General features: G+C 28.0%; 1 protein-coding gene across 1 annotated transcript in view; it reads left to right on the top strand.

Moving 5' to 3' along the window:
- LOC127290334 (growth/differentiation factor 8) overlaps positions 1-5,268 on the top strand; it is a 43,842-nt gene extending 38,574 nt beyond the window's left edge. The window contains exons 2-3 of the mRNA XM_051318836.1: positions 2,477-3,080; positions 4,889-5,268. Of these exons, the coding sequence (XP_051174793.1) occupies positions 2,477-3,080; positions 4,889-5,108 (824 nt within the window). The 3' untranslated portion in view covers positions 5,109-5,268. The remainder of the gene's footprint in view (positions 1-2,476; positions 3,081-4,888) is intronic.
- Positions 5,269-14,522: the final 9,254 nt, after the last annotated feature.

Raw genomic sequence — 14,522 nt, 5'->3', positions numbered from 1 at the left:
GGTTCCGCCATTTCGAATTTTAAAAAAGTAACATCAGATTTGTAATCAGCGACCCCAAAAATCCCTGAGTAATGATTCTCAAGCGATACCGAACGATTTTTTTGAAAATTCTTCCGCCATATTGGATCGGCCATTTTGAATTTTGAAAAACGGACACCGGATTCGTAATCAGCGACCCAGAAAACCCCCGAGTAACTATTTTCAGATGAATACGTTAAGTTTTTTCAAAAGTCGTTGGTCATATTGGAGCCGCCATTTTAAATTTTGAAAAACGGACACCGGATTCGTAATCAGCGACCCAGAAAACCCCCGAGTAACTATTTTCAGATGAATACGTTAAGTTTTTTCAAAAGTCGTTGGTCATATTGGAGCCGCCATTTTAAATTTTGAAAAACGGACACCGGATTCGTAATCAGCGACCCAGAAAACCCCCGAGTAACTATTTTCAGATGAATACATTAAGTTTTTTCAAAAGTCGTTAGTCATATTGGATCCACCATTTTAAATTTTGAAAAACGGACACCGGATTGGTAATCAGCGACCCCGAAAACCTCCGATTAACGATTTTCAAGCGAATATGTTGAATTACATGAAAAAAAAAGTTGTCTGGGACCGAGGGCCTCAGCTCATTGTCAGTTAACTACGTACATAAGAGCTATAAAATAATGTATTGGAAAGAGTTTTACATAAAAAAAATTCTCTTTCTTTTTTTAAATGTACGTTATAACATCAGCTTATCCAATTTGATAACGATTTTGAAAAAAAATTTCTTAAATAGAAGTAGATCAAAAAGCAAAATTCTCTGGGTCCGAGGGATCCAGCTCAGGCACGCAAGGGTTAAAAAATTCAAAATGGCGGATCCAACATGGCAAAACTACTTTTGCAAAACTATTGGTTACTATTTAGTAATAAAAGTATTACAAAATTATAAAGTGTAAAAAAACTCCGATGATAAAATTTCTAATAATTATAATTATTCAATTTAAAAAAATGAATAAAATTAATTAACAAATAAATACCTTATTCGTAGTCGGTGATTGGAAAATTCCTGTGAAGCTAAAATTGATTGCCAATTCATGTAAATTTGAAAATTGTCCAAGTTATCCCGTTTGGTTACTGTAAAAATTTTAAATAATATTATTATAAAAAAAACTTTGTTTAAAAAAAATGTGCAGTAAATGCAAATCAATAAATTTTTATAAAACATTATTATAAGAATCAATTTATTAAAAAAACTTTTCCTTATGTGGTTGAGAGAAAAATTTTGATGATTAAATAAAATAATTTTTTAGGTTAAGAATCTTAAAATCTTATTGACAATACATACAAAAAATAATGAGTGGAATATCTAAATTGTGACACTTTGCAGGGAATGGTAGGTTTTTTATACATGGCGCCGAACTAGAGGTTGGTTACCATTGTTCCCACTAGACATTTGTCATAATTCTTGTCAACTACCGCACCCTGCTCTAGTGAAAATTTAGTAACTTTATAGTAACTTTTAATTTTAACAAAAAAGTCACTAAATTTAGTTGCTCTAGTGAAAATTTAGTGACTTTAGTATGAAAATTAAAAGTTACTATAAAGTTACTAAATTTTCACTAGAGCAGGGTGCGGTAGTTGACGAGCATTATGACCCATGGCGAGTGGGGATTTTGACGAGTGGGGACACAATGGAAACCAACCTAAAACAAAATATTGAGAGGTACAACAGGATTGGATAACTTTACATAAAATTTTTCTTATTGGCTCACACTTGTTGGTTTCCATTGTTCCCACTCACCATTTTTCATAATTCTTGGTCAACTACCGCACCCTGCTCTAGTGAAAATTTAGTCACTTTATTGTTAAAATTAAAAGTTAGTAAATTTTCACTAGAGCAGGGTGCGGTAGTTGACGAGAATTATGACAAATAACGAGTGGGGCCAATGAAAACCAATCGAATAGAAAAAAGCAGGGTGGGGCAGTTGTCAAAAATATCGATATGTCATATTTCGGACGTTCTACTGAAATTCCAATTAAAATTTACATGAGCCGATTCTAAACTAACCCTTAAGGTGCTTTTATACCTCTTAATTTCGATCAGTTGAACATTTTTTCTGGATCGTGAAAATGCATGTCACTAAATGTGATTGGTTCTACAAAAATTCCATTTTCACGTATTTTTTGATCACATTCATTGACTTGCATTTTCACGGTCCAGAAAAAATGTTCATCTGATCGAAATTAAGAGGTATAAAAGCACCTTTATGTTTAAATCGACTATAATTTTCATTCAAAGAAATAATATTTTTAAATGAAAGTAATGGATATTTTCCATATAATAGATTTCTATATATTTAAATTAAGAATTATTTTTTCTATGTGTTGATCGTTGCAAACTTCACCAACGTAACTTGAATAATATTATAATTTGATAAAAAAAATTTTCAATATTCAATAACTAACAATATGAAATTATTTTTTAATTTTTCAGATCAGAGGCTAAGGCATTCAAAGGGTAGTTTGGATGTATTGTACTTTAAATTTTCCGATAAAGTAATTCAGCATCGTGTTACAAGGGCGGAACTTTCGTTATGGATTTATGGTACAACGGAGCCGCGCGATGATTGTGAGACGGAAATTGATTTGGATATTGATGCTCCAGTTACGATAACACTCCAAAGAATATTACGTGGTGCAACTGAGACAGGTGGACCACTATTGGGTCCACCATTAACGACAAAATACTCGAGGCCAATTGGTAGACGTGGCAAATGGGTGACAATTGAACTTAGACGCATGGTCGCCGAATGGTTTAAACATCCGAGGGATAATCTTGGTGTTGCATTGAAAATTGGTGGTGGCGGTGGCGGTAATCACAGGAGGAATTATAAACCCGTGGAAACAAATCCTGCCGCGGAAAATGCCCCCTATTTGGAGGTTCAAACGCAGGAACTCGATTCACGAAGAGGTGGTAGAATCAAGAGGAACGTTGGTCTCAATTGCGACGAAGCAAGTCAAGAATCAAGGTGCTGTCGTTATAAACTCACCGTTGACTTTGAGAAATTCGGCTGGGATTGGATAATTGCGCCTAAAAAGTAAGAGAAATTTCAAAATAATAATTATTATTATTGCACTGAGTTAATTGATTCAATTGGAAAGAATTTGAAAATGTTAGGAAAAAAATTGCTTAATGCGTTGGAAAGAGACAGGTAGCGTTCTTTCGTTCCTTGTTTAATAACGCATGCGCGGTGATCCCAACGGCGGTCACAATACCTAACTGCGCTTGCGCCACAATAAACTTGTGATTGGTAGTAAAAACCGCGCTTATTTAAATTCCATAAATATAAAAAATATTATAAATACAGTAAAACAATAATTTTATTAACTAATTATTATACGAAAATTTTTTTTGAATATAATTTTAAAATTTTTGATTTTAGTTTCAAAATTTTCATTTTGGATTTTTTTAAATTTTAGTGATCCTATGTCTCTTTTAACTATTGAAAGACAAATTCTTCACACACTGAAAACATTCATTTGATTCAAATAATCGGTTACTTGACTATTATCAAATAAATATTTATTTGTATCAAATAATAATTCTTTAAGTTAACTAAATGGTATTTGTTGCAAATAGAAAAATTATATTTGGTTCAAATACAATTTACTTACGTTAAATAAATATTTATTTGATAATAGTCAAGTAATCCAATATACACTCAGATCAATGTTTTATTTGAACTAAATATAATATATTTGAGTTAAATAAACGTATATTTATCTCACAGCCTACTAACCTATTTATTTGGCGTAAATAAAATTTTTTATTTAAATCAAATAAAAATTTATTTGCATCAAATAAATATTTATTAGTCTGTGAGACAAATATATCATTTCTCTGGGTGTATTCTACATCAAATGTGATAATTTTTATTTCATTAGGTATTTTTTTGAAATTTGCATCATTTTCGTATTAAAAAATAACAAAAGAATGAAATAAAATCGATTTACGTCACAGAATTTATACATATATATATATCTTATGTTACTCGATGCTATAATATCGCAGAAAATGCGTCCACTTGATATCGAATGATAAAAAGAATAATAATAGTAAGAATTAACGTTGTGAATACTTTATAGTGAATAAGATTTTTACTGAATGAATAATAATCGAAATTTATATGATTTGTAACATTTAAAACAAATTATAGAAAAAAATTTTTTGTTGACTTTTCTTAAAATAACAATTACCTAGTTTAAAATAACAAAATTTTTTGAATTATTTATTTAAAAATAAAAATTGAAAATTTTATTTGCGGAACAATATTTAAAAAAAAAAAAAAATATTGAGTTATGTTTGCAAATAGATTTATTCAAGTTCGAGGCTTTATGCTATTTAGTGATATATATATAGGTATATACATAGAAAAGTAGTTTATACATTTGTGTCTGAAATTGACTGTCCTTTTCTACTGATGCCAGTTGTTAAATAGTTTCTTCTACTTATTGTTAGAAGCCCATTTATCGTACGCTATGAATTATTTCGCTAATATTATTTAGTAATAAAAATATATTTTTGTGATAATTTTTTTAAAAATTTATATTATAATTTATAAATTATCATTTTGAAAAATTTCCAAATTATAAAATAATTACCATATCTTTCACTTTTTATAGTGAAAAATTTCTTTTAAAAGTAAAAATTAAAATAAAAGTGAAATTTAAATTCAAAATCAAAGTTAAGTGAAATTGAAAGTCAGGGAAATTCAAAGTTAAATTAAATTGCATCCCTAATTTCAAAATATTTTTAATTTTGCATCAAATTAGTATTTTTTTTTTTGCTTGTTTGAATTTAAATAACAATAAAGAAGAAAATGTGTTTGGTTTTTTTTTTTTGCAGATACGATGCAAACTATTGTTCGGGGGACTGTCCCATGGCTTTTTTGCCTGCATATCCAAACACGCACATAGTGAGCCTTGCCGAGCCTCCAAATAACACGGGACCATGTTGTGCGCCGAGGAAGCTCTCAGAAATCACAATGCTTTACTTCGATAATGAGTATCAAATTGTTTTTTCACGATTGCCAGGAATGGTAGTCGAACGTTGTGGCTGCTCATAGTCTTTTGATCACAATAATATACTGACGACAGCGACGACGACAAAAAAAGAAAAAAAAAATTTTTTTTTCACATCCCCTTTACAACATAATCATCTCTTCATTATTATTTTTTTTTTCAACTTTCTATATGATGGATAAAATTAATTTATCAAAATTTTTAACAATTTCATATTGAAAAAGCAAACATGGGAAAAAAAATCGATTAATTGACTATTATTAAATAAATATTTATTTGCATTAAATAATTATTATTTAAATTTTGGTAATTCAAATGGAATTGCAAATAGAAAAATTATTGATTTAAATATAATTTATTTAATGCAAATAAAAATTATATTTGCGGTTCAAATGCAATTTATTTATTTGAAATAAAATTTATATTTAATTGAAATAAATATTTATTTTATAATAGCCAAGTAAACGATTATTTGAATAAAATAAATTTTCTTTTCCAAACCAAACATTTAATTTCTTGTAACACGTTCAATATTATTATTTTTATCCAACATATATTTGAATTAAGCAAAATTTCTTTAATTTTACCAAAAAATTTTGCCTAATTCAAAAAATTTTACTTTAGAACTGAACGAAATTATATATAAATTTTTATGAATGTAAAAAAAAAATTGTATTTGAAAATTTAACATATCGTCGTGTGCATTATATATATTATATATATATATATACATAAAGGAGCATATTTTCTAAATTTCATATCGACATGAACATTTTTACAAACAAAAAAAAGTATATAATAATAATAATAATATTAATAATTGTCATCTTGTTGAAAATCATATCATTCATTGTACAACGACTTTCAGTAACGAATTACTGGGAGTAACTTGTCTGTAAGTACCTCAAATACAAGTATAAGCGCAGCTGTGAATCAAGAAGCACATCGACGGGGTGGATCGCGTCGTCGCTTTTTGTCGCATCGACCTTTCATTTTATCGATAGACTGAAGTGCCTTGTGGGTATGGGTGCCGCGATAAATCGAATCGACTCGAAGTTACGATCTGTACACGTATATACACACAAGTTAAATTATGAGGGAAACCGGTACATAAACTGGCAACAAAATTTATTGAGACTGTCTTTTCTCATTTTTTTTTTTTTTTTTTTTTTTCTTTACTTTTTCGTGAAAATCAAACTTTTCTCCAATATTACGTAATTGACTTTATATCAAAGACAAGAATAAAAAAAAAATTCAAGAAATTAAATTCCAAAATGAAATTTTTCATAAAGAATTTTTTTATGATTTTTTAATTTTTTTTAACTGATTAAAAAGAAGAAACTGTAAATGAATTTTGCAGAAAGAATTTATATTCTAAATTTATTAATTCTTAGAGGAAATTTCATTTAAATTTTATATCAAACTTTTAATATTTGAATTTACCGCCATTTTTGAAAAATAATACAGTGATCCTTTTTATCGACATATTTTGTACATAACTTTTTAAACAACAAAGAAAAATCTTTCTTTCTAGGAAAAATTTAAAGAAATACTATTTCAGTTTTATTTAGAAGCAAAAAAATTTTCTTTAAATCAAATAAAACATTAAATTAACTAAAACGTTTCTTTAATCCTAAATCTTTAACCTAACTTCTTTGATTTAGGATTAAAGAAACGTTTTATTTAATTTAATGTTTTATTTGATTTGAAAAAAAATTTTTTTGTTCTAAATAAAATTTTGAAATTGAAAAAGTATTTCTTTAAATTAAAACAGTTAATATAGAAAAAAAATTCTTTTACATCCATTTTCTTTTCAATTTTGAGCAATTTTAACAATTGGAGGAAAAAAGAAGGTTGGGAAAAAATTGAAACTGACTTATTTTATGTATGAAAAAGTAAGAAAATAAGAAAGTTCTATCTTTTGAAAAAACAAAAAGTATATTCACTTTTATGCAACAAGACTCCCGGCCGAAGTAGGATATATGAGAAAACTGGTTGTCCCACTGGTGTACCGTTGTCCCGCTATAAAATACCATCCTGATATCTACATAGTGGGATATCATAACGAAAGTTCAAAGCATTTTTTTTAAGAAAAACAAAAATTATACTATTTACTATTTTTTGTTCAAAACAAAATTTCAAATTTAACTATTTTTACCTAGTCATTAATTATCATTTTTCTTCTTTAATTTTTTTTTTATTTTTTTTTTCCTTTGAAGATAATTTTTCTCTAAACGAGCTTCGTTAATTTTATTCCACTTAAGTATAGTAATATCAGGATGTATATTAAAAACAACTTTTGCCGTGTACATAATTAATCTTTGACGAGTAATTCAATGAATGTCGTGACAAATAACAAGTTAAAAGCACTGTTTTACTGCAGTATTCAAGGTTAGATTTTTTTTTTTTTCTCAAAAAAAGTGTTAGTTTTGTTCCGAAACTGTGATAGTAATTTATGTAATATTGAAACGTGCGTATTATCAGAACAAATATAAGGGTGAATATTGTGCGCAAATAAACTGAAGGAAAAAAAATATTTAAAAATCAAAATTAAAAAAAAAATTTTCTAATTTAATAGAATTTTTAAACAGTTTTTGAAATATATTTTTTCAAATTTTTATAAAAAAAAAAAAAAAAATTTATATAATGTAGTGTATATTATTTTTTTCTAAATTTTAAGGCACAATTTTTGTATTATATAAGATTTTTTTGAAAATAATTTGTGGCACATTCCGAAGAAAAGTACCTAAGAATTATAGGTTATGTTTACGAGTTTTACATGGATTTAAAGTCTTAATTTATTTATATGAAATCGAATTAAATTTTCATTGAATATTTTGAATGTAACGAAGTTTGAAATATTAATAATTTCCATTGAAATTAAAAAAAAAAAAATTTCAAAACATCACCTAAAATTTTTTATTTCTTACCGAGAATGAAGGCCTTAAAGGCCTGAGAAGAATAGAAACGTAACCGCAATTGCAACCGGAAGAATGAGTTAGAGAAGGATAGACATATTGTTTGTCCCTCTCTAACTCATTATTTCGGTTGCGTTTGCGATTATAATTCCGGTTAGGTTTCTATTCTGCGTTGGCCTTTAACGTAACCTCAAAAAAAAAAATTGTTTTTTAACACAAACAAAACTAATAAAAATTGTGATTTTTGTCTGTTCTGAAAACAAAAAGTTAAAAATTACAGTTTTGTTTGCGTTAAAAACCATTTTTCAGTTTTGAGGTTATGTTAGGGCCTCCATTCTTTTTAAACATACCTTTCTTCGGAGCGCGCCACATTTGAAAATAAATACATAATTTGAATTCAAAAAAAAAAGAAAATGATTTTTAGCAGAAAAATTAAAAATATCTTTGATAATAGAAAAATGTTTCCTCATACCACTATATGTTCACCCTTTAAATCGCATGTAAAGCTTTAGCAATCATGAACTCTGCTATATATATATAAATAAATAGAAGTGGCGCAAGAATCGCCGCTGTGTGACGTGACGAGCTCTACACCAGAAAAAGGTCTCGCATAATGTGCCATTTTCAAAAAAGAAATAAAAATTGTTTTTTTTTATAGAAAGAGAGAAAAAAAATTAATAGTAGGAAAAAAAGTGGGCGAAAATAGGAAAACTGGTAACTATATATGACGACCTTTAAAAAATCTGGTTAGTTCTTAGCGTCACGGTATTATTTTTAAGGTGCCATCGCGTTTATCGTCGCACTGGCTCGAACATTCATAAATAAATCATAAGGCCGTATCCACAATAAAAAGGTTTTTGTGAAAAAAATTAAATAATTACCCAATTTTTCTTTTAAAAAAACAAATTAATTTTTCAATAAAAAAAAAAATTTTTTATTTAAAAAATATTTTTTTCAAAAAACTACAATTGAAAAAAATACAATACCTTCCATTTGTAGATACGACCCACTATATATCTCAGGGATAAAAAATTTCTCCCACAAAAAAATAAATTCTCTTTCATAAACTAGTAGTGTAAAAAAAAATAATTTTCTAAATATTAATTTTTAAGAAAAAAAAAAAGTAATATTTGTACTGAAAGAAAAAAAAAATATTTTACATATAACATAACCAACAAAAATTTTCTCAACGGTGGGCGAGAACGCGACGGCCGACAGATCTCGGTGTACAGTAAATTTGTTGTTTTTTCTTCTTCTTTTTTTTTTTTTTTTTTTTTTTTTCTCTTTTAATTGAGAGTGTATGTGTAATCTGAGCGACATGTGTGATAGTTGTGTATATAATGATAATATTAATAATAATAATAATAATAATAATTATAATAATAATAATAATAAAAATAATAATAATAATAATAATAATTATTATAATAATAATATTAAAAAAAAACAATCGTAAACTTAAAATTTCTGAATCTGGAAAAAAACAAACAAAATAATAATAATTATTATATAAATAAAATAAAGGAACTCGGATTCGAATTTACTTCGATATATATATATATATATATATAAAACAAAAAAAAAAAAAAAAAACGACGAATGGACCGGTGGTTCTGAAACGAGATAAACCACACGGTGACCGATACTTAGGCGTGCGAAAGCGCAAATCTTTCTACTCGATTATAATTTAGGAAACATTGTATAACATGTAGATATGAAATTAATGGCCAATAATAGACATTTAGAAATTCTTTCTCGACTCATTTTTCTCCTCCATATATGTTTTTTTTTTACTCTTTTTCTTCTATTCCAATTTTCCACCTCTTTTTTTGTCTTCTTCAGTAATGCAATTAGAAATAATTTTTTTTTCCAAAAATTTGATTTACAAAAAACATTTTTTTAAAAATAATAATAATAATAAACCAATTGGGAGAATTGAACACTGGTTGCACTACTGAAGGGCAAATTTCTTCAGCTTCCAATATTCTCTTCGAAAAAATGAAGCAATTAAGTAGGCAATATTGTTTTTGCGAAGAACGAAAATGAAATGAATTATTAATTTATATATTTTGAGTCTCCTGTATCACGATGACCAAGTGTATAAATGGCTCGGAAAGGTGAAAATTATGAGAGAGAAAGAGAGTGAGAGAGAGAGAGAGATGTCTTATTTAACAGTCTTATCTGGCTTACCTAATCATATAAGCCATACACACACACTATCGTTTATAAGCCATCATCGTTTAAACGCGTATCAATAAAAGATTGAAAGAAAGTTGAAATTTTTTTTTTGTTTTTTTTTTTTGGTTTTTCCTTTTGTCAGCGTATAAATAAGAGTAATCGAATTATGTACTCAGTATCTGAATGAAACAAAATAAAACAAACAATACTTATATGTATAATGTGTAATTCATAGATAGATGCAATAGATAGAAGAATATTTATTCGATGAAATAAATGGTTTTTCGAGAAAACTACATAAGTTGTCATTTGTTTTTTTTTTAAATACAAACCTTCCTCTTTTTTATATAACCCAATTGAAAATCCCCATGTAGGATCCTATGTAGGATCCGATAAAATTTCCACAGAAAAAAAATTATATAAAATCCTTGAATTTTTATAGGATCCATTTATATAAATTCGTATAGGAAAGTGAAACAGGATTTATAGGAAGGGCACACCCTAATTATCAAAGTAACTTTTTGCAAAGAATTTAATAGTAATAAAAAACAATAAAAAAAAATTTTTACTTCACAACAAATGACATGAATTTAAAGGTTATGTTCGTTTCAAGACTATGCATATAAGCGCAAGCCCCCCCCCCCTCCTTCCTTACGTTGAAGGGGAGGTGGTGGATTTTTCGCCGAAATTGAACTAAATTTTAAGGTTAAATTATTTTGGCGGGAAACGACCAAGAAACAAACATAACCTCAAAATTTAGGCCAAAATTTGGCGCAAAAGATAAAGATACAAACATAACCGCAAAATGTATGTCAAACTTTGAAGGAAAATGACCAAAAAAAACAAATATAACCTTTAATGTAGGTCAAATTTTAGCTGGAAAATTTAAAAAATTAGATAAATTTTGTTTTTAAATTGAAAATAATAAAAATTATTGTTAATAAAAATCGTAAATAACATTTAAACAAATAAATAATAAAATATTAATAATAGTTTTAAATTTCATAAATTGGCCAAACATTATCTCAAACTTCTACAAAAACAATAAAAAACAGGGGGTTGGCGCGCGAAGCCCCTCTAGTATTTATATATACCCACACAGCATCCAAAATTCCCTTAAACTTGACAGAGCCTCACACGGCAAGGTTAGGAAACTTTAGTGGCAAGGTTCTTACAAGTTTGTGTCGATGTTTAAATGTCCACATGAAAAGAATATTTACACGAAACTTTGAGGAAATATTACACTTTAAATATTCACGTGCAATGTTCAGTCAATGTTGTGTCACTATGCACCTATACTTATTATATTGGTAAATGAAATTTTTATAACTAGGCGAAAATGTAATTTCAATATTGACACAACATTGACTGAACATTGCACGTGAATATTTATGTGTAATATTTCCTCAAAGTTTCGTGTGAATATTCTTTTCATATGGACATTTAAACATCGATACAAACTTGTATGAATCTTGCCACTGAAGTTTCCTAACCTCGCCATGTGAGGTTCTGTCAAGTTTCAGGGAATTTTTGGGTGCCATGTGGGTATATATAGGTTTTTGACAAGATTCTACCGGTTTTCACTAAACTATCAGACGGAAGCTATTGTTGATCAGATGTGCCAAATGTAGGACACAGAATGCAAATGAATGTTTGCATAGTTTCATCTGGAATAAATGTCCCAAAGAAACTTTCGTTTCTAAAAAAGAGAGTGCAGATTGCGGTAGCTGAAGCAATAGCAGAATACAACGACGGATTTCGGCAATCTACATCAGCTTTTCTTGAGTCAATGAATTTATCTTTTGGTTCAGTAGGAAGTGCGATCGCATATCGAAGGGATCAAAGAAGAGCAAAACAAGGAGTAGTCAAAAACAATATAGCATATCAAAAAGTACGAAAGGCAAAAACGGATTGATAGAGCTTTGCAAGGATCTGAGGGTTTGACTTACAAAGCATGTACTGTTTGATATAAAATGCTTCGTAAAATGAAAAATGTAATAATAGGAAAGAATTATTTATAAGAGTTTAGGAAATAAAGAAAATTTTTAATGGTTGAAAATTAGTTAGAAAAATAAAAAAATGAGTTTTTTAATAAAAAATTTAATAATTGTAATATTTCTAAATATTTATAGCCTAAAAACTTTTTTTTCCGAAAAAAATGCTTCAAAAATAGTAAAAATCAAAATTTTAAATCAGCAATTTTTTTAATATTGTGTCACGTCATCGTAACTTTAATATTCATTTTATAAGAATTCGTAAATCTATACCGAGTTGCGTTTCTCTTGCAACAAACACCTGTGTTTTTGTTAGGCAACTAAATACTTTTCTCTTAAATATTAAATTTCCGCCCTTTTGTCGCGCAACTAAACATCTTTCTTTTATATATAAAAGACCCCTGCTTTTTGTATCCTTCTACGTCTATATACTGTATTTCAAAAAACATACAAATAGAAGCGAGAAATCTTTTATGACACTAGAAGAGCTCACACCCCCACGAAACAATTTGCTCTCTTTCTAATTTTCCCTATGTTCTAAAATTAGACGATGTAATTAATGCTCTCTTTATAATTTTCCAATGTGACGAACCCCTGTGGTATCACCACATTAGAAGACCATAAACACTCTTCTACAGCTGCGAATAACCGTAGTCGTACTCTTTCTATCTTGTATAAGAATGGTTCACATCCCTCTTTTTTACGTTCAACTGAGAGAGAAGGACTCAACTTTGGCTTCCAAAATAAGGGTGAAAAATATATAGTACGACAATAAAATTTTATCTATTCTCTTACGAAAACTCAGTATAAAAGGACTATATTTTCATGGAGAGATCAGTTCTGAAATCATCTTCATACTTATAACATCAAGCTCATTTTTGGTACCAGTCGACGTCTTCTAGTTCAAGTGCATAATTTTCTTATACGAAAGTGAAAATCAAGTGTCAAAACCCTCTACATTAAACGAGGATCTTTACTTCTCATTACATTGGGCAATTATCCATTCTTCCTTTATTTGGAAGAGACTCATTATTGGGAGTTTCATCACGCCTAATAGAACTCCGGACCCGCGGTTATACCTGGGCCCGTCAACCTTCCGGACGTCATAAACTCACGCTGGTACCAGCTCTTTTCCTGTGACAACAAAGGACACAGTAGTGGTCCTTTTTCTTTTAAAACACCTACTACTGAATTTTAAGTTGAATGCTGAACTCTCTATTTCCTGGATTGGTTGGTTCGAGGTTCCCTCTCTCTCATAAGAACGAATTGTTGTAACTAAAAATATTTGTCTAAATAAATTGTAACCTAATTATAAAATTAATCACTATTCACTTTCTTTCCTGTACCCTTAGTTCAGAGCCTTCTGCTTTGTAAATGAAACAGGAATTCACTGAATCACCGAGCGGCGATAAATAAAATAAAATGTTATTTCGTTAGTTATTTCTCTATTTGAGACGTAACAATTGTAAAAACACATTTTCGACAAAATTACGGATGGATTTAAAAATCTTTAAATTTTTACAAGCAATGAAATTAAAAAAATTTCTTGTAAAAAGTTACTTAAAAATAATTTTGTCAAAATTTTGAAATAATATCTTGATATAGTTGAAAATTAGGGTGTACTCTCCCCATAAATCCTGTTTCACTTTCCTATACGAATTTATATGGGATCCTATAAAAATTTCTATAAAATTCAAGAATTTTATATAGTATTTTTTTCTGGGAAATTTTATTGGATCCTATATATAGGATCTTACATGGGGATTTTAATAGGGATAGGAATTTTTTTTAAATATTCATAATATACTAAACCTAACCTTACTTTATTAGTCAGATTTTGAAGTGTTTTAACTGAATAAAAATATTAATTTTTATTTACAGTTTTTTTTTAAAGAAAAAATTCTCTTATTTAATTATACTTTTCTCTCAAAAAAATGTCAAAAATGTAATTTCACTATTTTATCTATTAATAAATTATAATCATAAAATAATTACAAAGAAAAATTTGAATTAAATATTATAAATCGCATACTTTCTCGAATAACATTTTTGGTTACTGTTATTGTTTACGACATTTGTTTCATGTTCATTGCCAAGTTTAATATCAATGTCTGACTTAAAAAAGAGAGTGATAATTTTGACAGTAAAAGAAAACATAATCAGTGGGAATTCATATATTTTTTTTTCAATGATTCGAATATTATAAGTGCTTAATATTAAATTTAATTTGTCGCAGAGAGCAGAAAAATATTTGTTTTTCTTTTTATAATATCAGACAATGTATAATGGAATTTGTGTGGCACTATAGGATCAATGGAGTTCAGAGCTAACAAGATTTGTAAAACTCAAGGCCAAGTTCTTTATCATC

This window comes from Leptopilina boulardi, unplaced genomic scaffold (genome assembly GCF_019393585.1).
Source record: "Leptopilina boulardi isolate dan_hultmark-lab unplaced genomic scaffold, ZJU_Lbou_2.1 LbouV2_59, whole genome shotgun sequence".
Taxonomy (NCBI): Eukaryota; Metazoa; Arthropoda; class Insecta; order Hymenoptera; family Figitidae; genus Leptopilina; species Leptopilina boulardi.
Note: the sequence above shows the minus strand (reverse complement) of the source record. Positions and strands in the feature narration are given on the sequence as shown.